General features: G+C 40.9%; 2 protein-coding genes across 2 annotated transcripts; both read right to left on the bottom strand.

Moving 5' to 3' along the window:
* P5CS (Delta[1]-pyrroline-5-carboxylate synthase) lies at nt 1-14,219 on the bottom strand. The gene is made up of 12 exons (XM_002048282.4): nt 13,894-14,219; nt 8,783-8,947; nt 8,159-8,299; nt 7,987-8,094; nt 7,740-7,907; nt 7,478-7,666; nt 6,442-6,637; nt 4,942-5,183; nt 2,850-3,107; nt 2,563-2,788; nt 1,630-1,908; nt 1-348 (listed from the first exon to the last, which is right to left on the bottom strand). The coding sequence occupies exons 1-12, from the start codon at nt 13,978-13,980 to the stop codon at nt 86-88; spliced, it is 2,322 nt and encodes a 773-aa protein (XP_002048318.1). The 5' UTR covers nt 13,981-14,219; the 3' UTR covers nt 1-85.
* A 3,771-nt stretch (nt 14,220-17,990) lies between these two features.
* Chs2 (Chitin synthase 2) lies at nt 17,991-26,198 on the bottom strand. The gene is made up of 10 exons (XM_002048281.4): nt 26,126-26,198; nt 25,810-26,048; nt 25,567-25,736; nt 25,367-25,493; nt 24,966-25,172; nt 23,858-24,033; nt 23,226-23,792; nt 21,704-21,953; nt 19,550-20,779; nt 17,991-19,307 (listed from the first exon to the last, which is right to left on the bottom strand). Exons 1-10 carry the CDS (start codon nt 26,164-26,166, stop codon nt 18,157-18,159), a joined length of 4,158 nt encoding a protein of 1,385 aa, XP_002048317.3. The 5' UTR covers nt 26,167-26,198; the 3' UTR covers nt 17,991-18,156.
* Nucleotides 26,199-26,427: the final 229 nt, after the last annotated feature.

The following is a 26,427-nucleotide window of genomic DNA, read 5'->3' as shown; positions in this document are numbered from 1 at the left end:
TTTACTTTCAATTATCGTTTAAATGCGCGTATTTACAGAGTTTGTCATTATAAGGTAAAACAAAATAACATAACAGCCAATAAAACTAATCCATGGGCAGCGTTTCGTGCAGCCAAGTGCGTTTGCCGCCCTCAACAAAGTCAGCCGCCGCATGATCCTGGCCGTTGAGTATCCATTTGGTGGTCAAGAGACCCTCGACGCCGACGGGACCGCGTGCATGGATCCGTGCCGTTGAGATGCCCACCTCGGCGCCAAGGCCGAACCGGAAACCGTCCGCAAAACGCGAGCTCGCATTGTGGAACACACAGGCGCTGTCCACGCTGTGAAGGAAATGCTTGGCTGCGGCATCTGCACGAAATGGAAAATGGAAAATGGAAAACAGAAAATAGAATATGCAAAATATACAAAATTGTAATATGCAATATGCAATATGAAATATGCAAAGCATGAGTGCATGTTAAATCCCAAATGATTTAAATTTGTTTTGGCAGCGAGAGTTGCTTTCGCAAAAACCAAAAACCTTATCCCAACCTTGGTTTGAGCCACTGCCAATGACGTCACGCATGCAAATTGCAACGAACTTGACTTGAAAATGCCCGTCCGTGCAGTTGGCATGACATTGGCTTTTTGCTTTTAATTCAATTACCACACGGGCCAGTGGGCAACTGACGGAAAGTTTATATGAATTCAAAAACACGCCACAAATCTATGGCAGAAAGTTCTAGACTACATATATGCAGAAAAATGCCAAATTTTGTTTACGAAATATGATTTAAAAGTTATCCTGAATTTTACAATTCCACAAACAGAATTCCTGGTGGAGCATATAATAGAACAGACGAACTGATCAAATTATTCAAAGGATTATTTCGAATCATACAGCAGCACTCATAGGATAATCTATCAAATGCGGATGTTCAAATATAAGCATAAAATCGATTTCTAGCATAAGCGAATAATTTAATGATTTTTAAATAAGTTCTATTGATACTCTATATATATAATGTATTCATTTCCCTTTATACCCTAAAACGCGAATAATGTTTCTTTTGGAACCCGTCTCTCTGCCCGTCCGTCTTTTGAGTTTGAGTCTATATGAGCTAGACACTGAAAGTTCCCGATAATCGTTTCCCCATTTCCAAGCAATGGATCAAAATCGATATCCAAATCTGGTTTGATGAGCTATCTCTCAGGCTTGAAGAGCTAAAACTGCCAAATTTGAGATGTAGCTTCTAGAAAAGTATATACAGATGAAGTATCTTTGATTTTATAGCTAGGGCGGGCTGCATTTGGTGTAGGTTAGAGAAGGTTCAGGGTATTCCCTAGTCGATCACTGCCAACTAGAGCACTCTTACATGTTTCTATTCAAATTGTGTGCGGTATGGCATGTTTATCCAAATTCTTCATTGTCCTGCACTACTTCAATAATAAATAAATGCAAAGCTAGTTAAAACTCTACCCATTTGATGGGGGTACACAATGCGGTCGCAAAACAAATTTATAGCCCGCACATTGAATTGTCATTAGCTTTAGGTACCGCAACCCATCAGGGCCAACTCTGCTGATGTTGGTCGAATAATATTTCAGCTTCAATTGCAAGCAATTGAAATTAATTTTCAATTTTCGTACCATTTTCCGTAACAATGACATCCGTGTGACCGCTTCCGTACGTATGTATGTGATTAATGGCCTCCTCCAGGCTGGGCACAACCTCAATGCAGCACTCCAGTGCACCATACTCGTGCCTCAGGCTCTTCGCCGCGGGCGGTCCAAACGTCAGCTGCTGATTTAGACGCGGTCCCGCATAGATTTTGACCCCCTCACGTTTCAGCATGTTGCAGACATCGTTGAAAATCTCGCCGCTCATTAGATCCTCGTGTATGAGTAGCGTTTCCATTGCATTGCAGGCTATGTCAAACAACAGGATGAGAACAAAAATGCAATTAATTTTTGAAACGAAACGCTTTGGTGTGGAACATTTTCTAATTAAAATGAGCTAAGCATTATTTTCGAAGCGGGCCAGTTACGTTTCTCCATGCTGTTTGTCTACATTAAATATAAAAACACGAATTTGAACCCGAAACCACGTACGCAAGCATTAATCCACCATGAGTTGGCGGATATGGAAATACAATAATTCTAACAATTCTATTTTTCACACAACCGGATGGAATTCTGCAAGGGTTCTTAAGAACATTTTCATAGGTCCGTCTTTCTATTGCTGGCTGTACATATGTTGAAACCTATCGGATCGGATTACTATGTCGTTTAGTATTCAGAAGAGCGATCGATCAAAAAGTAGATTCTTGAATGCCAAAATATTCCATATATAGATAGTTTCATTGCACTCAACATTTACGAGCTTCACTAAACGGACATTCTCAAAACCGCAAGGCAAATGTCTGCAAAGGTTTTTAAGAAGATATTATTACTTTTTCGTTTTGCTTACTATTGTTATTGCCACCTGAATATAAGAACCGCTTCATAAAATACGAAATATGCAATCCGTTGCGGAAAGGGCATATTAAGCTCTTGAGAGATCATTTTGCAATTATTTATTACCTGCTGGATAATCGCATTTGGCATCGCGAGCAATGTGCAATGCCTTGCCCAAATCGGCATCTTTGTCGACAAACACATGGCAGACGCCTTCGGCGTGACCCAAGACTGGAATATGTAGGGATTGTTCCTGAATGCTGCGCACCAGTTCCGAGGAGCCACGCGGTATAATCAAATCAATGTGCTTTTCCATGGACAGCAAGTCGCTGATCTCCTCGCGTGTTGAAACCTATTGAAGGTCAATTGGCAAATGTTACCCTCATGCAAAAGAGAGGATTACTAGTACGCACCAGGGACACGGCATGATCGGCACCCACGCTGCTCAGCGCCTCCTTGACCAGCTCCATGAGTGCCTTATTGCTGTGCGCTGCCTCCTTGCCGCCCTTGAGCAGCAGTCCGTTCGCGGAGGCCATGGCCAGGGCGGCCACTTGAGGCAGCGAGTCCGGACGGGATTCAAAGATGACCAGCAGCACACCAATGGGCACGGTTACCTGCTTCAGCTCGAGGCCCTCTGCCAGGCGTGTGCGACGCAGGACGCGGCCCACATTCTACAATACAATAGAAAGCCATTTGACAAGTCAGCAGTAAATACATTGCGCATACGCCATGTGTTGCCATATAAAATAACTGAGTATTTATGGACGCCAATTCTAATCCCTGGCGTCCATTTTGAGGCGATGCAGGCGCACAGTTTTACATAAATCAAGGCGTTCCACCATGCTGTAATCTTTATTTATATTTAATGGGCTGTTGCTGCCCTCATTTTGCAGCCCAGTCCCTGTTTGGCGCTATAAAAAGCTGCTGGAAATTGGCTGCAGATAACGTGTAGATTGCGAGCGGACAGGCCAGGAGGCGGCATCGGCATCCTCAGCTCGGTTGTGCTGACAACCAGGCGTGGACCTCATGCCTGGTGCCCCACATCCAGAAAATAACCTCAGCCCGAGACTCAACTTGTGCGCCGAGTAAATTTGGTTATATGGTCATTATTATTGACTTTGGCATCGTTGGGCGCAAAACTTTAAATTATATTTACAAAGGGCAATTGGATAAGTCATGCCTAGCTTGAGTTCGAGTCAATTTACAAAATGTTTATTATGCACCGTTAATATGAAGCGTGTAATAACTTTTTCTTTTCGACTTTATGGCCCCTGGGACAAGTCGCAAGTTAAGGCTTCTTTATATGTTTCCTGATTTAAAATTGAAAACTGAAGCCAATTTTAAGTTATCTTAATTGGAGCACAGTTTTTGGCATTACTTTAAAAAAAATGTTTTTAATATTTGTGCCAAATTATTATTTCAACTGGAATTAATTGGTTTTATTTTAGATATTTTCTCAGCCTAATTTTTTAATTCTACGGGATTTACTTTACTGAGCTTATTTCTTTTTTTCTTAAGTGCAATTCAACGTTCTGTCTCAGGCAATGAAAACATATATTTTTTTGCTTTGCAACAAACTTGGGCTAGATCCGATCCCGCCCCCTCGGTGCACCTTGCCATATCAAAACACAACTTTCTGTATGCTGCCCGGAGGCCAAAAAATGTTTGCCGCACACGAATACTTTTTCCCATCCATCTAACCATTTATTGAGTGCGTTATGGGGTTTTATTCACATTTTTTTTTTCAAGGTTTTCTCTTTTTATTTTATGATTTTTGCGCTGCTGCCATTTTGTGTCACAATTTCGCTGCCTGTTTTACAATATATGTAAGTGTATGTGCTTGGGGAAAAAGTTTTGCCGGCAAGCGGCGAAAAAAAAAACTTTTGCGTTTCCGCACAATCACATCCAATAAAATGGCTGACTGCAGGAGGATAGGGCGAAGAGCCCGCACTCAATACTCCATCAACTGTTGCCTCTGCTCGCTGTGTGTGTGTGTGTGTGTGTGTGAATGTGTGTGTGCGCGGGTTAATGTCACTGCCAAGACACACACACACACACACAGCTGAGGAGCATGCTATATGGAGCTGAGCTGTCTTTTATTTCCACTTGCTTAGCTCCTTTAGTGCCCTCTCCCACGCCCAGCTGCTCTGTTCGGGTGTCAATTTTTGTTGAAGTGTAAAATTGCTTGGAGATTTCATAATGTTGTTAAAGCTTGAAAACTGTAGCTGCATAAGGACAACAGTTACCAGTTGTTGTTGTTGTTGTTGTTGTTCTGTGCCATTGTTGTAGGTCATAAAATGACCACTTTGCAGACAGGGGCCAAATCCCAGCGCACATACACACAGGCTGCATGCACAAACTAACTCAATTTTTCAAAAAGTCAACAGCAATTTGAACAACAAGGGACCTGACTTGACTTTTTCACTGTGTACTGTTGGCAGCTGCGATTTTTTTTTTTTTTTTTTTTAGCCAATTAATTGCAGCTTTGCTTGGGATTTCGCTCACCTTGTGACTGTCATCGGCAATCTGCTTCAGGCCAATCGAGAGGTTCTTCAGTTTGGCCGAGTTGAGCGACAAGCGCGACAACAACGGCTTAGCCAGTCCACTTTTCTGCGCCTCGGCCAGGTCTTTGGCATTCGCCTCCAAAATGAATTTCTCGCGGCTAACCAACAGATCCGCCAAATTGCTGACGGCCAAAGCGCGTTCCGCGGCGCTCAGCGCCTGCATTTGACGACTGCCTATGCGAGCTGTCGAATAAAAGAGTTTGGCCAGAGTTAGCTATAAATCAACAGTTGGCAAAAGTTAGTTTTAGCCTTAACGAAACGATAGTTCAAATATTGTTTTTTACTATCAATACAACCTTAAAGCAAGCCAGTTAATGAGTACGATCTATAAAATCAGGCTAAAATCTTTCGACATAAAAGCAGGCAAAAGTGCGCGTCTAGAGATTTATTTTATTTTTGTATTCCAGAGTTGTATTTACTCCATAAAATACATGGGGCTAATATATCATTAAAGGGCTATCAAAAACGTTTTTCAGCAGCAAAAATGATTTAATAATAAAGTTTTTGGTGAAACTAGGTTTTGCCTTGGTAAACTTAGTTTGAAACGCGAACGCGCCTTGCTCTAGTTCGAACTGTGAACCAAACCGTCCACATTTCCTTTTGAATTCGCAACCCTGGCTGGCAAAAAAGTTGTAATATGCTTTTAATGCGCATTGAACATAAACTATCTAAAAGAACACGAGGCATTACAGCCAACTCGTTTCGCTTAACGCATTCTCCAGAATAGCCCGGCGGCTATTTACAGCTGTCCGAAAATGGGATTCAACAAGTTGCAACTAGCTAATTAACAAGCACTTTTGAAGTTGTTTACCAGCGACGTATCTCAGCTGTCTCTAATAACAATTAAATTAAACTTGCTAACTAAAAACTGCAGCACAACATGCCAGTCTGGCCAACACCCGTTGGCGCCGCGGGGCCAACGACTAGCACTTAGTGCATTGCCACTGGGCGAGGACGACGGTAAACCTCAACAGGCAGCCATTGTGACCTCGTTTCTCAACAGCGTCTACACTCGGCAGCTGCATTGGTGTATACTAAATGGCCACTATGTCAGTCAGGCACTTTTTGAGAGTGTTGCCTGCGGCATGTTAGCCCGAGCCGGAGCTCGCATTGAAAGCCACTTAACACTTAGCTAACCCGACTGGTTGAGACTTGGCCAAGCTGCTTGTCAAGTGTCAACAAACCAGCCAACTGTATTGCACTCTATTTAACCAACTAGTTAAATCATTTGTCGCGGCAAAAACATTTCCAAAAACCTAATTTATATATTATTATGTTTTATATAATTTATTTTACTAGACACCATTAACTATATCCTTGCTCTGATTTTGTCTCTCCCACTCTTACTCGCACTTGTTCGCTGCACTCTCTGCTGGCTTTTATGCATAGCCAAACACATTGGTGAATTCTTTGAGTCGGTCTCTTCTATTATACCACTTACCATTCTCGGCCATCACCTCGACGGGCACGGTATTGCTGCCCTCCGTTGATTCCGTAAAGAATGTGCCAACTTTTCTGCCACCAATAATTGTCTTAATAGCCTTCTCCTGCATGCCGTTGCATATAACAACGCTGACGCCGCGATCCAGGGCCCAGGTAGCTGCCTTCACCTTGGAGTCCATGCCGCCGGTGCCCACCTGGAGAATGCAGAAAGTATTATAAATAGTTGGCCAAAGTGTGAAGGATGCAATAAACAAACAACCATAATAAACACTATTAACTTGCAATACGGAACAACTGCAGCTGTAATGCCTTCCGCTTCCTCCACGCCATTTTCCACGACTTGTCAACTTGTTCAGAAATTATTGCGCGAGAATAGCAAAAGTTTCTACGGTGTCAACGCGTTTTGTCTCTTAAATATTTAACTAGATTTGCACTAATGCAGGAATCTTAGAAGTAAAATGCAGATAGCATTCATTTTAAATATCTGTCACTTGTAATAGCATGTAATATAACGAATGAAGTCCTTTCAAGTTGCAAGAAATCTATTCATATTTGTCGTTGAAGCACTTGCAAGACACATGTAAAATTGTAAACAACTTTTATTAGATTTTTTTGATTGATATAGATTTAGGAATTGGATAATAACTATATTAAACTTCTGTCGTTTGTCTATTTAAAATCAATTGCTTTGCTCTATGCCTTATTAATTTATCTATGATTTTTCAAGCTTAATATTAGTAAATTTAACAACTATTCAATTATAACTCGCACTTATGAATTATTTTGTAGGTTTTTTTTATAATGGTAATATTTATTAATAGCTTCCATCATTTCAACACATGAAAACGTTGAGAAACGTTTCCCAATTTAATTTATATATATATTTTTTACGCTTTTTATCAAAATATACTCTTAATACTTATACCGAAATTAATGTTGGCAAGCGTTGATTTTAATACAAATAAAGTACTCACAAAAAGTAAAGCCGATTATCTAAAACCTGCTATGGAACAGACAGACGAAAGGCCACTCACCTTTGACTTCTTGCCAAACTCGATGCTATTGATATCATCGCTGGTGTAGGTGTGCATCAATTTGGCGCCATCCTCCCAGGGCGGCTTATTATAAATGCCATCGACATCGGACATAAGGATAAGCAGATCCGCTTGCACCTCAGCGGCCAACATGGCCGACAAACTGTCATTGTCCTTAATGGGAATGCCCTGCAAACAGAGAGCGGGGGAGAGTGAAAGATCTCAGTCGAGATGGTTCGGAATGAAGTGATTGAATACGCACCTTTCTGGCACCACCGGCGGGCTCATCGTCACGTATAAACATTGGCGGGGAGACGGCGTCGTTCGTGTTGATGATGGGCACAATATTTAGGCTAATTAATTCGGAGAGCGTAGAGAAGAGATTGTTGCGTGTTTCCTCATTGTAGAAATCCGGCTTGGTCACCAGCACCTAAACGCATCATATATCAGAGTTTAAGTTTGCAGTTTTTTCATGTCTGCCATTCAATTTGGGCTAGCTCGTAACCGACCTGTGCAATCTTAACACCATATTGCGCAAACATCGCATCGTAGAGTGACATGAGACCCGATTGACCCACCGCAGCCGCCGCGCGTGGCTCCAATGTGGCGCCATCGAACTAATGAATAGCCTCAAGCTTAGTGTGAAACTCTAAATAGCAGATTGCAGTGTGTATGTATCACCTCTTTGGTGTCCTTGGGGTTTAGTGTTTCGCGCATCGACAGCGACATCAGCAGCTCCTGAGCCAGCTTCTGTTTACCAAATGCCACGGCGCCGCTGGTGACCATTATGACTTCACGACCCTCCAAATGGCACTCGGCAACCTAAAAAAACTATACGCGTTAGTTGACAATCATGAGACTAATTTGGAACTAAGGTCTTAGTGTGTTTAGTGTTTGCTTAGACGACAAGGGAAGTTGTGTACAATGTGGAAATTGTATATACAGCTAAATATTGATCAATGTTTTCTTTTGGCTCGAAAATGAGCACTAAGGCGTAAAGAAGCCTCCCAAATTGGTGGAAAACTATTGTCCAAACTTAATGAATGTATTTTGCAAATGTCACGTCAAGCAGGTGCAGAATTTAAGTGCCTGAGCGTCGGACCAACAAGCGGAATGTCGCCGGCTTAAAGCAATTTTTATATCTTACGCTTTACTACATAATTTGTTGATTTGCAAAGAAAAAAACAATAAGAGATTTAGAGGCGACTTAGCATCTGCCTGAAGTTGTCGCGCTTTTTGAATAAAACAGGGTAATTTCTTCAACTTTGTGTTGAACTTCTGCATATTAACTGTAGGCGCACTTACCTGCTCCACAATGGACGCCAGACGACCAAGTGCCAATCCATGATTGTCCTCACGCGTGATCACCGCACTGCCCAACTTGACGACCAGGCGACGGGCATATTTCAGCTGACTACGTTCCGTAAACTGTGGATGGGCCTTCTCCAAGCGCTTCTCAATTGACGGCACCTACAGCAAAATAAAGACAAATAAGATAAATATTGGTGCAAATCATGAGCACAGTACGAGAGTCAAAGGCGACAGTTTTGAATGCACGGGAATGTCACTAGAAATGCAGCCTTGGGTGTGAGGGTTGTCGGTTATCAGTGACCATCGGCAAACACATAATAAGGTCGTAAATTACGACAGCAAAGAGCTTGGAAATAAAAGCAGCTAAGCGAGCTCGAGATGGCAATCCAATTAATTAGTCGTTCGCCCAGTTCCTGACTCTAATCTCTAATCATCGTACTTAATCAGTTTTGTGTACTCGTGTGTGTAAATCATAATTATAATTGCCGTTAAGTAGGGTCTGTAAATATATATGCGTCTATGCATAATAAACAGCCAGCAACAGCGGCATTTACAGCTAAAACACCTAATTATCAATTATTATGTGTGTTAATTGGTTTTTTGGCTAACGCTGCGTATGCGTGATATGCGCTCACCAATGCAATCCAGCAAATGCACACTGCACATTGCAATAATTGTAAGCGATGACCAATTGAATTGTGCACTCGATATGCTTCGCACTCTTCATTTAAATGCCCTGCAGCCTACTCAATATAATTGAGCTATAAATTCATTGGCATTTGTTTTCACTCGACATGTGACATTTCAGTATAAATCAAATTCGAAATATAGACAATTGTGTGTGCTGCCTTCCGGGCAATAACAGCTAGCCCGATTGATCCCCGACAGTCGGAAATGTCAGCTGAGCAAATGTTTCCGTCAACAATCACACGGACCGACACTTAAATCCAAATAAAAACACAACACAAACGTTTGATTTATATATAAGTATATATTCGTTTCTTGCAATCAATTCAATGCTGCAAATGCTTTATAAAGCTACCGAGAAATCAAATTTAATAAAATGTTTAACCAAAGAGTTTGCAACGTATTTGAATACTTGAATATTTGTGTGCCGATTCGATCTAGTTGATTCAGGCATATGTACAGCCTGCCATATAAACCTCCATAAAATATGAACCCTATAAGTTCGTAGGCATTTTTTGTGAGAAAATCAAAATACCCTGCAGGAAAACGTTTTGTGCGCAGCTTTGATTTATTTATTTATTATGTTTGCAGCTTATCAGTGTTTTTTTTTTGTTATCAAAAGAAAATCTTTCCTTATCTAGTTATACGACTGTTATGCAGTTTCTTTCCACGTTTGGTTTTTTTTTCACCAACATTCAATTCAATTTGTTTATTGATTGTTTAATCAGCGCCATCGTCGTCGCCATAGCCCAATGCACACTTGAGTGAACGTTCAATATTTTGTTTAGTCTTTATATTGATTGGCTGTGCCCAGGCGCAATAAAAAACCCGCGGCAAATTACTTGTGCTCACATATTTTATAGCGAAATCAAAGGCAAAGGCAACGGCAACGGCAACAGCAAAGGCAAATTCAATGCCAATTATTGTACAATTGAACTGTAAATTAAATTGACGCGTAAATATTTTTTTTTTTTGTATTTTCGTTACATTAAAACGTCAACATTATAAAGCTGTCAGCTGGCCAAGTAGTAAATGCCGTCCATAAAAGTGCTGCAGCGATCAAAAGGTGTCCCACACTAATCAAACCGAAATGGCAACAAATATTTATTTGGTTCTTTGTGTTTTCGATTTGGCTTTTACTTGACTATTGACCGTTTCGCTTTATTCGCATAGCTCAGTGTATTTTTCTATCATTATGTTTGGCCAGTCGCCCAATATATTAACAGCAATCAAACTAATACCATCTATTGTCTGGCTGTCAACGGGCCTGATACATTGCTCTTTGACTGCAATTTGTGCTTGGATCAGAAGACATATGATAAATTAGTTGGGGTTGAATTAATAGTAAAGATTTTTCTAGCAATTAATGCTCCTGGCCTGAATATGCAGCCTCTGGTTAATCAATATATCATCCAATATGATTTAACATTGGTAAGTTAACTTGTTATCATGTTTTAAGACACATGCAATTAATTGGCATAAATTTAGATCTAACCTTGGGCCATTGTTTAGTCAACTAAACCGTCTGCTTCAATTCATTTGTTTTGTGTTTGTTATCAAAATTGTGGGCATCGCATGTTGTTGAAAATGATAACATTTGTTGTTGCGTCTGGCAAGAGGTAATACTTGCGGTTCTGTGGAATCCAATTATCAAGCAATTAAATTGTTGACTGCCCAAAAAGTTTGGCAACTCGTCGGCATAATTTACTGCGTAGGCAGAACCCATAAAACCAGCAATAAAACTTTGAAAAAAAAACCAGACTGCGAGAAGGGAAACATATCTGGGAAGGGTTTGAATAATTAGAAAATATAGCAAATAAAGTGGGGTATATGAGAACTTTTTAATCATTTTTAATTTTTAATATTGCCACCAAATATATGAAAGACTTGCAATATTCTGAGTAGGGAGTCAAATTTTTACTAGCGAAAAGTATTCAACATACACATGAGTAATTAAAGTAAATCAATCAATTGGACGACTAGACACTGAGGATCGTTAGCTGAGCTCTAAGGAACCTATTGGCCATATTTTATATACTTTTATATATTTGTCTTATGAGTTTCATGGTTCGTTTTGCCAACTAATGTGGCATCTATTTGTGCTTAAGCAAACTTCAAAACGTTTCTCAGCTGCCTCATCAAAAGCCCACAACAGCTGTTTGATTCACGTGCTTTGACGCTTGCTTTTTGGCCATGCTTTACGCTTGTTATGTACTGCCATGTTTTTGTGCTCTGCACTGTTTCGCTTTTTTATGATATACAGTACATACACACGCACTGGCCCCAGCTGCTATGGCTCGAACTGGCCCATAACTGCCAACACGTGTCAAACTGGGGCGACGATGACGCCGGCAAACTAGTCAGGCCGGGGCGAGGGAAGTGACGACCCTGACCTAGCCAAATCGTTTTGAGTGTCAAAGGCAACGCTGGACTCGCCGGACGGCGGACTTCGGGTTGCGGACTGTGGACTGCGGACTGCGGACGGCGTACTTCGGGTTCCGGACAACGGGCTTTGGACTTTAGACATATGCAAATGCAGCTGTCGACCCTTGCCCGGGGCCTGGGCCAGGGCCGGTTGATGCATATTTAAAGGGGTTTTAAGTTTATTGTAAAAGACGGCATTGAATTTCCACAGGCAAAACAAAGCCGTTTGCCATTTCTCCCAACACTCGCTAACCCTTCAGCAGCAACTCTCACTCTCGCTCTAGGATTTTTTTCTGACTGTACGTGCGTCAGTCTTGAAATACAATATTTACACTTTACAATTTATTTTAACACGTATACGCCGCACTGTACCAGCAGCTGTCATGCTGTGACAAGGCTTTTTGTGACATTTTATCAGCTTGTCATGCACACAATATTTTTTCACGCTCTGCCACCCGCCTACCCATTTATGTGTTTTACATGTCCTTCAATCCGTACCCAAACTGCAAATGATTTACAGCATGCCCCCAAACCAAAGCCCTAAACATAAATCGATTTTAGCTGCCCATTCAATTAGCTTAACCCGCCCACTTTCAGATCCTAGAATCCTTTTTGCCATGCCAAGCTGTTGCCACTACGATTAGTCATAAAAAAAAGAGCGACAAAATACGAAACTGAAATCTTCAACTACATTTTGACTGTTGTTGGCTTTTTATTGAGCTGACTGAGTGTTGATTAAATTTTAGTGCCAAGGAAAATTTTATGCCTAATCTATGAGTGTGCGGTATCCCCAATCAGTCGCTTACATAACATCAACATTGGAGATGGGCATAATAAAAAGAGGCAACACATTCAACGCAGCTCTCCGTTGACTGTTGTCGTCATGGGTCTTGAGGGTCTGTCATCAGCTTCAATGATGCCAGTAATTTTCCCCCATATTAAAATCAACTTTTTTATTTTTGCAAAAGAATTATCGCCTTATCAGCTCGCTCATGCATTTTATTCATAATCATATTTTTGAAGACTTTCTCTTTTTATTTTTTTTATTTATTTATATATTTATATAGACATTGCCAGAGTCTGGGGCAGTAAGCGCAATTTGTGTACAGTTCTGTTGGGGCTTTGCATTGTGTTTGGCAATAGAAATCAAAGTCTAACAATTTTATGAGCTCTGCTTGATAAGACCAGAGCAGACAAATTCAACTGTAGGCAGCCGGGTAATCACATGCTTATAAACATTATTTTTTCCTAAAACTTTAATTTGAACGTAAGTTTTTCTTTTTTTTTTTTTTAATAAATAATTCTTGCTATCAAGCCTTTCGCAGTTTTGAATTGGCAAATAAACAAATAAACTGACAGTTGTCTATCAAAACAATCAATGCCTAATCGAAAGTAGAATTTAAGATTTCATATATGCTACGTATTCTCTGTATTATTTTAAATTATATTTTAAGTGTGCATTGCTCAGTATATACTAACTAAGATGATTTAAAAGTCAGTTCCCTACGTCAAATCTTGTGAATAGAGAACATTTATTTTGTTATTATTTAAATATTATATTTTTTATTATATAATTATTAATTTTTGTTGTTGTTTGTTATTTATTTATTAATAACTATTTATATATTTATATAATATTTGTTCTACACAAAATTCAAATTTTGCCTAAAACTATAGAGGCAAAAAATAACTTTGTAATAATCTGTTCCCAGTGTAAAGCCTAATAAGTCAGTCGAAAAGAACTTTCAATGACTGTTTTAAGTACTCTTAGACTGTGGCCACAAATCATTAAATTTTAAACTGTGGCTTATAGTTTTTATTTGTGCAACTAGCAGTTGGACTTTAGAGTCCGAAAATCGGAGTGTAATTCGTATTTGCATTTTGCGAATCGAGTATACAAATAATCTGTTTGAATCAAACGTTTAATACTTAACGTTCATTTCTTGTTAACATTTAAATGAAATTGTATGTGATATGTTTTCTTATACACTCACTGGCTGTCTGGGTCCATGGGAACTGGCCGCCCTCCAGGCATTCCTTGCAAAATTGTTGCGCAGTGCCTGGCAGCTATTACGCAGCATTTTGTCTAGTTGTATGTGTATATCTCTCTATAAGTATTGAATGAGGTAAAACTATTGCGTGAGTGCACTGTGAAACAGCTACGGCAGCCTTTGAACGAACACAGAGTATTATGTGCATTTAATCCTGAACAGGATTTGAGCACACGATTATCACAGAAATGCAGCGAATTTAAGGTTTGTGCGAAACAGCGAACGGAGCAGAACGGAACCGTACCGTAAAACCCACCGAGTTCAACTGAAATTCGAATTGTTTTGGACCCGTGCACGCTCCAACCAAGTGACGGGATCCAAACTGACGGACTGCTCCGGTTCAGACTGCTTACTGATAATGAAGCGCAAACATGTGTAATTGTAAGTGCTCATTGCGATTGCGATTAAATTTGTTAGGGGCCAGCCCCTCCACTCAGCTCGCCCTCTTCCACAGTGTCGTGGCTCTTGTTGTGATTCAATTAGAAATGTTATCAATCTCAGGCACAGCAATACACACACACACCCTCTCTCTCTCTCTCTCTCTCTCTCTTGCACACACACACACACATGCTCAGCTCAGTTTCAGATTATGGCAAACATTTACACTTTGAACACGGAGCAGCTCGTCGGCTGCTTATCATATGGGGCATGGGAGAACTGGGCCGTTATCAGACTGTTCAGTGTTTGCTTGAACTGCATTGTTCTTGTAATTATTGTTGCCATTTGCAGCTTGTTGCAATTCCTGGGTCACACATAATGTTCAATAATTGGAGCTAACACATTAAGTGTCAATTACTCAAAAATAAAAGTTATCTGCAGACAAAGAGCAAAGCTTGCGGCTCTTTTACAGCGAATTAAATCCCTTTCTTATCCAATTTATTTATTATTATAAGTATTTCAATAATTTCATGTGCTCGCTGTTGTGTGAAATATGTCATTAAATTCTGCTGCCGACTAAGGCAGAGCAATTAAAAAGTTCGTCGGAAAAGTAAAAATAAAATTCAATCGTTTACCTTGCTTGGAAATTGAAGGTGCTTCGTAAAAAGGGTTTCTTCTGCTTTATTTACATTATTCAATACTATCATAAAAGGTTCTTAATTATATTTGATTTAATCAACTATGAATTTATTTGCATAATATCTGGTATTTGTGTATATTTAATAACACATATCTCAAATAATTAAAAATGGCATCACATGAGAACACAAATTGATGGCGACAACAGCAAAATGTTGTTGCACATATAAATGTCACTCAAATGGCAAAAGGGCAATGCGAATGCGCAATAAAAATTTGATTATTAAATTAATTGTCGCACATATTGCACTATGAATAACAAGTTGTGGCATTTATAGGGTCAGCGAAGGGTTCAATCTGTAGGCCAAACAGAGGGCAGTGAAATAAACTTAATTAACTTATAAAGAAAAAAAAAAAAAAACAAAATTGCGAGACTTGTTTATTCAAAAAGTGCACCGCAAGGCGGCAGCACAACAGGATATCAACACGAGTGTGCAATGCCGAGGGCATAACAGGCAAAAAGGACACGGTTCATAATCAGTGCACATTGTGTGCATATATCCTGCAGCTTTCATTTAATTATTTTCGTAAACAACAACAAGAACAGCAGCAACGGCAGCAGAGAACAGCACTTGGACAAGTTGGGTCAGAAGCTGTTGACAGCCAGCTCAGAATTATTTTCATAATCAAATGACATTAAAATTAACAAAAAGCGAAAATAAAGATTTTTGTTTTTGCTGCCAGCTTTTCCTGTCGTGTCCCGGCCCGGCCGTGTTGTCCCGGCTTTCCAATTGCATAGGAAACCCATAAAACACAATAACAAAACCCCAACCGAACCAGACTACTGCCTGGGGTCAGATAAGTGCAAAATTATGTACCCGCCTGCGGGTTGCATAGTTGCTGGCAAAAAAAAAAAAATACAACAAAAAAATTGCAAAGTTTTTCAATTGAATTTTATGTATTTTATGGGCCGATGCCGTTTCCGTGCTACTTTGTTTTATGTGTTCGGCGAGCGTTTTATTTAATTTTTTTTTTTTAGTGCAGCCGAGAAAATGTGAATTTTGTGTGCATGGCCGCAGGCTAAAGGCGCCCAAAGAAAACAATATTAAGCATACGCCGCATCGGCCAAATTCCAAACAAAAACAAGCTCAACTCTATTGATTTTCTACTTGGACAATATATAATAGCAAAAATATGAAACCTAATTGGACTTTTGCCAGAATTTGCTCTACGCAGATTCTTTATAGTTTTCCATGCTTATTTCTTGTGCTCGTCAAGGCCAAAAAAACACCCATTGAAGTCTGAAATTGTTAGCATTTTATGAAATGTGAATGCTTTATGCCACTGCACAAGTGAGCCTTAGCTTTTGAATTCCTGCACAAGATTAATCAATATTTTTTTGTGAATATGCATATATATTGCTGCATCTGTAGCGAGCCATTAAATTGGAACGTTGCGATTGGAAACTTATTTAAAATCGACTTTTCTATCTTTATCTCTAAGGCTAGGCAACTAATTGATATTCTCATTGTATTTTTTTTTACAAAAAGGTACAACATTTTTAATTTGAAACGAATTTCTAATTGTTATTTCTTACTAAGTGCTCAACTTTACTTTACTGAAGCAGGCTGATTGGCTTTTGCACACTTGCCAATGGGCATTACAAATGTGTTCAGGAATTTAAGCGCCTTATCAAACAAATATAAATAAGTTTTATATATTTAGCATATTTCTTAATCGATTAACATTGATGATTATTAAAGCCAAGCGCTTGATATTTCTGTTAATATGAAAACGAAATATACATAAAATGTTGCATATTTTGAATCAATTCGTTTGAGACAGAATGTAAGAGTATTTCAAATTCGTTAAACCGAAGACATCTTTTCTTTTTTAGTCCAGCTAAGGTATGCTATTTTATCTGTAGCATTTCCATCTTTTCTTTCATCGACTTTTATATATACGACACACTGTCCCTTCCGGCTTTTTATACCCACAATTCACTCGCCGTCAGTTGGTGCCGCGTTTAATGTATGCGCATTGGCAAAGTAGGTTCTTGTCCTGCGTTTCATTCTCTTAGCTAACAAAAGAAAAGAAGTAACGCCAGCCCGAAGCTTAAATACCCTTAATGACATATTATCACATGTCATTTTGGACAAAAGCTTTATTTCAGACTGACTCTTCCACAATCTGCTTGCACAGATGTATTTAACTGATCATTCCCAGCGCACTTATATGATATATATAGAGGATGCCAACATTTGCTCTGTCTGTAACTGATTATGTAAAGTTTCATTGAAGCTTCCTTTAAAATTTATCTATTTTTCAGAGCGAATTTACTACCCTTAAATTAAGAACGCTATTATATGGGAGCTCTCTCTAAAAATATGAATTCAGCCTTAAACCAAGCAATAAAATTCTAGTCCTTTTAAAAAATGCTATCTAAAATTTGAAAAATATGAATAATGGCTAAAAGCACATTCTTTTTGTAGCATTTGACGCTTTTTAATTTTTGTGCGAGTTAGCTAGAAACTTCGCTTATAGATTTGTTGCACATTTCTTGAGAACATATCAATATCCTCTTGAAGTGCATGACAAGAAGAGCATTCACTTAAAAAGCAGTTATGCCAACACCTAGGTGCAACAAGGCGCCCCCGCACACACACATAAGCCCCACACACACACACACACACACTCGTGTGCGGGGGCGGCAGTAAAAAGTTGTGCATTGCAGCAGAAACTTCATCAAATCCTAGCTAATCACACTTTGATTTGCATTTTGCAGCCGAAGGGGCGAACTTTCTTAGTTGGCGGCACAAAAAGCGCAGCCAAGGAGCACACTTAACTCTAAGCGTCGCCGCGACATTGATGAATGACGCCCAACAACCACCCAACCACCCAGCCATCCACCCACCCACACATCCACCCACACATCCACCCATCCAGCCCCCCATCTTGTAATTATGCTAATGAGGCGAAAGACGTTCCGTTCCTGCAGCATGGAAGTAAGCTTCGCTGACTGCCACTTAAGTTAAATGCAATTAATTATATTTTTTGCCGCAGGGCTTTTAGGTTTAGGTTAGGTTACAGACTCCTATAGTTAGGCTACATATAGATAGATAGTTAGATATATATATATATACTTGTATAGTTTGCAGATTCACATGGATAATACTGTTTTTTTTTTTTTTATAATTCCGTGTTGCCGTTATTGTAGATTTGCGTATTGCCGCTGCTGAAGCTCACTTTTTTTTGTGCATTGACCACCAGCGGCGGTCGCTTGCCCGTTTTGGGCGTGGGCGTGCCGCCGGGCGTGGCAGCTGCATTGACCTTGGCCACAGAGCGACGCTCCTGGAAAAGTTTCATAGACTTGCGGCTCAAGGGCAGATTCTTCATATTCAGCTCATCCTCGCTAAAAAAGCGCTTCTCAAAGTTTCTAACCAAATCACTATAATCGCTCTGCTGCTTATTCCGTGTCTCATGCAGCCTGAATATGGTCTGTCTGCGTGCCAAGCTCTCGCGGTGTGCAGCATCCGGACCCAACTCCAGCTCATCATAGTGATGGGCATCCACATCGTCATCATCGTCGAACAGTCGCCTGGGGCGTTGCAGCCGACGAGCTATGTGCACCGCGCTGCCATTCAGCTCGAGGGCGGCATCCTCATCGCTGAGCTGTCCATTGGAGCGAAACCAGTCCAGCTGCGTGGTGGCCAGCAGCTGTGACATTGTGGCAAAACGATGGAAGAACATGGCAATGAACTGTATGACCAATATGAAGCCGAAAAATATTACAAAGCAGAGTCCAATGGGATCCAGTTCCTTGTACTGCCTATAGATGCCCACATGCAGATTATCGCGATCGAAGGACACAAAATCTGTGGGATCTATGGGCCACTTCAAGTGCAAATAATCCTTTTTTAGCTGCAACAGAAAAACGATCAGCACAAAAATTGCATTGACCATGACGAACGCAAAGGCAATCATATTTCGCAGCTCCTTCAGGTCATCGGCCATGGTTTGCTTTTGCTCCTTGCTCAACTCGAGTGGCTTTAGATACTGCTTGATCAAATCCTTCCAAAAACGTTGCTCCACCAGCGATATTTCACCCAGCTCCGAATCGATGAGCAGTGGATCGCTTAGCCAGCCGGGCAAATAATTATCTGGATCATTGAGCGTTTCCTCGCCATCATCTCTGAGCACGGGCGCCTCTCGCGTGCCCCAGCTAACATCGTTCATATTGAATACCGAATAGATCATCAGCAGCATGTACATCGAGGGTATTGTTATATAATAGATAACACCGCACAGCAAGGCCCAAAATTCCTGAGGATGCATCAGGCCTACATAGGAAAAATTAAAGTTCAGCACAATTAAAGTTACACAAAAACACCAGACTATGTATGGTAAATGCTGTCCTGCCTAACGTGCCTTCAAAATCAGACTCTTGATAATTCCTTATTACTTGTTATCAACATGTGTTTTATACTTCTATGATACTACTCTCCAGCTAAGTAAGGTAATATAATTTATGGGGTCGCAGACACCTTCTTGTGGGCACGCAAACCGGTGTACCTGAGCTTACCTGCAATTGTGATTTGAACAGCAACCAGGAGAAAGAAGAGCGATGCAGGCGCCAGCGGACCATCCTCGAGCATTTGAACAATGATGCCGATGAGCACAGCCATCATGACCAGGCAATAGAGAGCGCTGATTACAAATGCAATTAGAAGCTGGAATTTTTGTTTTAAATAAACGCAGCTGAGTATGAAAATGATGATGGGAAAGAAGTTCCATAGAAATGCCGTCCAAATGTCTATGGTAAAGACGGCGACAAGGGCGCCAACCATCATCAGGAATATGGTGCCAGGGCCGAGAACAGTGCCGATCATGAGCATGGCCTGGTACATGATGTACAATGTGGATATGGAGTTGTTCTTCTTTACCACGGTGCGGGCATCGGCCAGTATATCAAAGATATTGGCTATTGTCGAGGGCACCCAGCGTCGGCGTTGATTGTAGAACTCATTGAAATACTCGGGCGAATGGGTGAAGGCATCGGAAGCAGCGCAGTATTCCACGCGAGAGCCCTGCTTAAGCAGTAGTGTGCAGAGCCAGCGATCCTCGCCCTGATCGTATTGCACCATCTTCATGGCCTCCGAGCTGACCAGGGTGTAGCGTTTCATGACACTGTTCTCCATTAAGGCGCTGGCGCGAAAAAGGCTAAAGCAGCCCGGACTGCACAGGACACAGCCAATTACATGCTCTGTGGCCTTTTGCAGCCAGTGTCCAATCGCATACTCGAATTTTTGATACCACACCATGGGCCCGCGACCGACAGGATGTATGCGTCCGCAGGCGGCGCCCAGCTCATCAATTGCCTTCATGCGGTCAATGAGCAGCTGCACAGCACGCGGCTGAAAATCGATATCCCCATCGAGCGCCAGCAGAAATGTGTTCTCCGCAATGACAGCCTTGCGACGTGCCGAAAGCTGCTCCGTTTCCATGATGCGAAAGCCCAACAGGTAATACATGTACATGACCTGCGACCAGCGCTTCTTGTGCCGTATTTTGTCCTTGTTCTTCAGATGTGCCACCATTTTGGTGCGTCCCGGCAGTGTCCAGACCAAACGGCCACCGTACGGCGTTTCAATCTTCAATGGCGGCTTGATTTTAATATTAACGCCATAGATTTCGAACGCAGCCTTGTCTATAGTTCGTGTCAGCGTCTTCACGTACTCATTGAGTGGAGGATTCCGTTTGTTCTGACAATGATTTTCATCCAGCACAAAAGCATCATCAAAGAATATGTTAGCTACGAAGTGAAAGAAAAACGAGCGGCTTAAGGCATGACAGTATGGATTAAAACTCTATTAATTTATTTGAATCAGACTTGAATGCTCAATCGATTTAACTGCAAACCGTTCAGCAGTGTTTAAATAATTCATTTACCAATCTCATAAACAAAACATACATAAACTTGATGTTTGATCTGTTTGAGCTAGCAACATGTTCCAGCCACGAAGGTCGAGCGACTTGAGTTAGCAACATGTTCGAGCTACATGTTCGAGCTGTTGCCGCCTAGGCGCTCTGGCTTCAGTTGTGCCTATGTAAAAAATACACGTATGCCCAAACAGACATTCTTATTCGATTAGCTAGAGCTTATTTTTATGACCGACAGTTTGATCCGAACAATTTTCAATCTTGACCCACTCGACCGCTATGTATAATTCGAAACGCGTTTCAGCATTGATTCATTGCAAGGTGAATACTCTACTGAAATATACAAAGACTTAAGGAATTGATATCCGAATAAAAAGGGTTTAGCGAGAACTTTTGTCTTGGCGCCATTTTGGCAAGTGAATCCGGAAGACGCCAAATGCTATAAATATTCGCCAAAACTATTCTCACAGCTGCTGCATACTTTTCGGCAGCAGTGTATTTGGCTTGCATAGATTTATAATTTGACAGGCATTTTTTTTTTTACAATTTTTCGAAGAATTTATGTGGCTAGGCAAAGCCAAAGCAAATACATTTTCCATATGCATATCAATGCGAGGCCAGGACAACAACTGCCGACGACAGCGAGGCACTCAGTGCTGTTGAGTGTTGCGGTGGCAGGTCGAGGATTCGTTGCTTATGCAAAATTTGAAATATTTCTAGTTTCGGTTTGGCAAGAGAAAAGAATAGGGAAAAAAAACTTAAAATACAGTTGGATGCACTTGGCATATTTACATACTTTCCAATTCATAGTATTCATCATCCGCTTTGCCACCGTTTAGATGCGTTTTTGCCATTCGCCGTGCGCATTGATCCTCATCCAAGCGTACAATTGATTTCAGAAATTCTATCATCTCCTCCTCGGTCTCGTGCCACATTGTTGCACAAACAATCAGTTGCGGTATTTTATCCTGCTCCTGTATATCGCGACTGGCATTAATGTCAGCAGCCAAAGCCAAGACTGGATCTCTGGGTGTCGTTAAATCGCTCTGATATGCAAATGATAATTATATATTTATAAATATATATTTATAAAAATAGTTATTACTAATAAATCTCATAATCTAATATAAAGTTTTTGAGAAGTGGAAACAAATGAACGGCTACCTTCGAAGATTTAATGAACTTTTGCGAATTTGTCTGTATGCTTAAATACATTTGGCTGAGAAATACGAAAGTTATATTTTTGACCGATTATACCTAGATAATCATTATAATCTAACCATCTGAAATTGCCTCAGGATAACTTTTAAGATTGCATTTGCTGTGTTCGTTCAAGATATTTTATTAAATACAATTCACCATATGAGAGAGTAATTCGATATTGAAAGCATTTTGCATGTGTGTAATAAATTATATTGAGTAACAAATTTAAACTATATTTCCTAGGGAAGTGTTATAGTGTTCGGATCAGGTAACACAAATACTGCCTGAAACATGTGTATAAAGTTACGTGACAATAGCTTTAACAGTGAGAGACTTGTTCGGATAGAAACAGAGCGATATTCAGCAGCAAATGGCTATAGATGAGGAATATATATATATATATATATATATGGAAAACAATGTCATAATACATTTACTAAAGCTTTTCCACTTTCATGTACATTTCAGCTTTAGCTGAAAACTTTAGTTTGCTTTCAAGTACCTGTGAACCTGCGAGGCTTTAAGTAAATAATTCACAGCTAGTCATATTTATAATCCTCAAAATCAACAACTGCGTTTGGATTTTAATTAGTTTTGCGTATTTCTGTTATTCTTTTAAGCCAGCTACATTGACGTCTAGCAAAAACACAGCGTGAACCGCACGCACAGACCAAATTTGTAGCATATTTAATTAAGTTTACATTGACAAAAATTCGACTATATGCGCATATGTTCACATATTTATGTGTAGGGAATGGGAATGTAAATGTAGGGAATGGGTAGGCACAAATATACACAGAACTTTGCAGTTTCCCCGTCATTTAACTTAATTACAACGCCTAATACTTGAAGCGAAACACGACACAGTCGAAAAGTCCTGAAGATGTGAGATTGAAAGATGGGGGAAGGCAGACTAGAAGGCGGGAAATGTGTGGAGATGTATGGGAGGATATGTGTGATAATAGGCAGCAAGGCTCTGTGAACTTTTGACGCCTACGACTCGAACAGAATGATTGATGCTAACGCCTGATTACAATAATTCATTAAGATTCAAGATTCAAGTTGAAATCACAATTTGGATTCGTTATGCGCAATTAATTGCACAGAGAGCCTACCTTGATGGCCAGGTACTCATCGCTCCAGTCGAGAATGCGGCGATTCATCATCGAGCACTGATCCACGAGTAGGCCACAGTACCATGGGCACACATACAGCTTCTCGGTGGGCGCGTTCTTATCATTTCGCGGCTGCCAGATGTGCAGGCACGTCCAGATTTGGGCGAGCCACCAAAGTGGCCACAGCCACAGCGCATACTCCAGACTCAGTGCGCCCAGCTGATCCAGATCCTGGCCAAGTGGCTGCAGCGTCAGGTAATCGGGCAGCAGGCCGTGCAGCGAGCACAGATCGGCTGCACGCATCTGCGCCAGCAATGTGGCCACACAAACAGTTACCGGCGCGGCCAGGTTGAGCGGCAATGCATAGCTAAAATGCTGTATCTTAATCTTGCACGCAAACTTGCCAAAAATGTGGCACAAATAAGCAGCGCCCACCTGCAGCAGCAGTGCGTAGACAACGGCTCTGTTGCTCGATTGTAGCGTGTACTGTCCCAGCGATGCGGGCTTGATAAATGAGGCGTTGGCTGTGTGTGCCAAATTTACCGTATCCTGCAAGCCATCCGTGTGCTGGAGTCGGTGTCATCAATGTGAGTCAAAAGTCAACACATTTCCATCTAATGAGCATCACTTACCGTCAGGGTTATGGTATGCGATTGCCAAGCCTTGACGAACAGCGTAAAATAGTCGAAGAAATGCTCGCCGTGCAACAGAAAACCCATCAAGCCAAAGACGGCTATTTTAAGGGGTGCCAGATAAAGGTACGTGTGGTAGCGCGACCGAGTACAGCGTATATTGCGTATTATGTAGGCTAGAAAGTATAAAAAAAAATGGAATAATAACTGGGATAATAGTTAACTTGAATAATGTTCACAACTATACCTAACTACAGAGTAAATATATAGCTAACATTTAGTTTGGTATAAACAAATTGCCTTGAAATTAGCTTAGTCACGTTTTCCAAGTACAATGTAAAGTTCAAGTCAACTAAATTTATCATGAGGATAAACTATGACAAGAGTTACTTTACTAATTGGTATTTATAAATTGTTATAATAATTAGATCATATACGTTTTTCCAAGTATATTGCAAAGCTCTAGGTAACTAAATTTATCATGAGGATAAATTGCGCTAAAAGTTATTGCCCAAATTGTAAAGTTTGCTCCTAGTCAAACAGCTTGCAACCGGTTAAATATATTGATCAAATCAAAAATAATGTGCATTCGAGGGCGTGGTATATCGGGAAAAACTATATCGTTTACGGTTTAAGTGGCATAGTGGACCAAATTGTGAATAAGACAGTTCTGCAAAAATATACTTGTCGCCCTTTTTCAATGTAAATATTAACAGAGTAAATAAACAAATAACAGAAATCGCCAATTGTTGCCTATTTTGAACCAGCGATCTTTCCGCTGCTCAAAGCATACTTATCGATTGTGTTGCTATTGTTTGTTGAAAAAACTTTGAGCAATGTTTTTCTCAACTTCCAAAGCCCCACCTTGGTTGAATTAGACCCAAATTTTAAACTGAAAGTAAGCTGTAGTTAAAATAACAGCCACGTAGCTCTCATATCTCATATCATATATATATATATATATATATATCGCTTAATTTGTAAGCTAATAATTTAAAATAGGTTATTTGTCTATAAAAACCAATTTCATGAGTGAGCCCAATTACGTAGCGTGTTGCACTGTGCCGCATATTGTCTATCAGAACTGTGATTCAATCAGTTTACTCACCTATCGCCTCGTGCGTATTGGCAAAGTTCTCCCACCAGCGGAACGAGACCAATAGCAATGGTATTGCCAGCAGCTGCACCTCCAGCTGCGTGGACATGGCTGGCCAAATGAGAAAGACGCTGCCCTGTGATATCATCGCCAGTATGGAGGTGCCGTATACAAACATATGCGAAGATTTCCAATGCAAACGTGTGCCAGTCAACAGGTCTGGGAAAAAAACAAGTATATATATATATATATATATATATATATATAGTGTTAAGCAGAACGGAATGGCAATCAATTTAATTGCTGTCAGTCTGGCCGACAAAGAGGCTGATAAGACGACAGAGATTCTAGATGCCAGTTGCCAGATGCCAGTTGCCAGATTCTAGATGGTAGATGGTAGATGTGTTACTCACTGAGCAGAGCGGGCACAAAGCAGACGCAGCAGCCGAGCATTGCAGCACGGGTGACATCCAGCTGGGGCAGCACAGTGAAGGTGAGCAGGGCCAGGCCAACGACGTGCAGCAGCTCGAAGAGTGTGACCTGATTAGCGACAAAGGCAGTGTGACCTTATCAATCATGGAAGGCACAATAAATACCCAAACACATTACTCACCAGCGTCACTTCCAGTCCGCTGGGCCGGCGCTCTCGCTTGAACATGGTGATGCGCAGGGCGCGCAGAAAGGTGAACAGCTCGGGTGCGGCAAAGGCAAAGATCAGGGCCCATACCCAGGCAATTTGTTCCAGTTTGCTGCGCACTGCCATCACCTGGCCATCGAGTAGAACTGTATAAGGGTGGGGCCACAGAGAGCAGCTTATTAAACTTAAACCGGAGAGCATAGCTTGTCCTTGACTTACGATATTTGCTGCACACTCGCACCTTTGCATCGCCATTTGTATTGCCAGCCATATACAAATAAATCAAATTGGCTGCCACGCTGGAGCCCAGTACCACACCAAACACCAGCAGATAGGTGAAAAGCTTGACAAGTTTTAGGAAAAATTGCAACTTTTTCCAGTAGGCATCGGAGCCACTTGTGCGCTTCGCTGGCGGATCTTGAAATGAGTCCCACAGCGGCGGCTTATCGCGCACTTTCCTAAGGGCAATATAGTCGTGGTTAGTTAGTAATTAAATTTGTTCTTTTAGCCGTTTTGTTTTGGCCAAACAACTAACCGACTGCGCACAAAATAGTCACTCTCGTAGTCCGCACTCATGTCTATAGGCGACCATTCACGTTTTCCAACTGAATCGCAATGCACTCTCGCCCCATTATTGATGAGGCAGATAAGTTAAGGTTACGAATCGGCGATATCATCGATATGCGTAAGTTGACAGCATGTCAACAAGACGCGTCCGATAAGGCCCGCCATGGCACAAAGATCTATTGGCCCATGAACCTTAATTGTCACTCCCATCAAATATGCCCATTAATGATGGCTTTTCAACACATCAAATATCTCTTTTTTCTATATTTG

Source organism: Drosophila virilis, chromosome 3 (genome assembly GCF_030788295.1).
Source record: "Drosophila virilis strain 15010-1051.87 chromosome 3, Dvir_AGI_RSII-ME, whole genome shotgun sequence".
NCBI classification, from domain to species: Eukaryota; Metazoa; Arthropoda; class Insecta; order Diptera; family Drosophilidae; genus Drosophila; species Drosophila virilis.
Note: the sequence above shows the minus strand (reverse complement) of the source record. Positions and strands in the feature narration are given on the sequence as shown.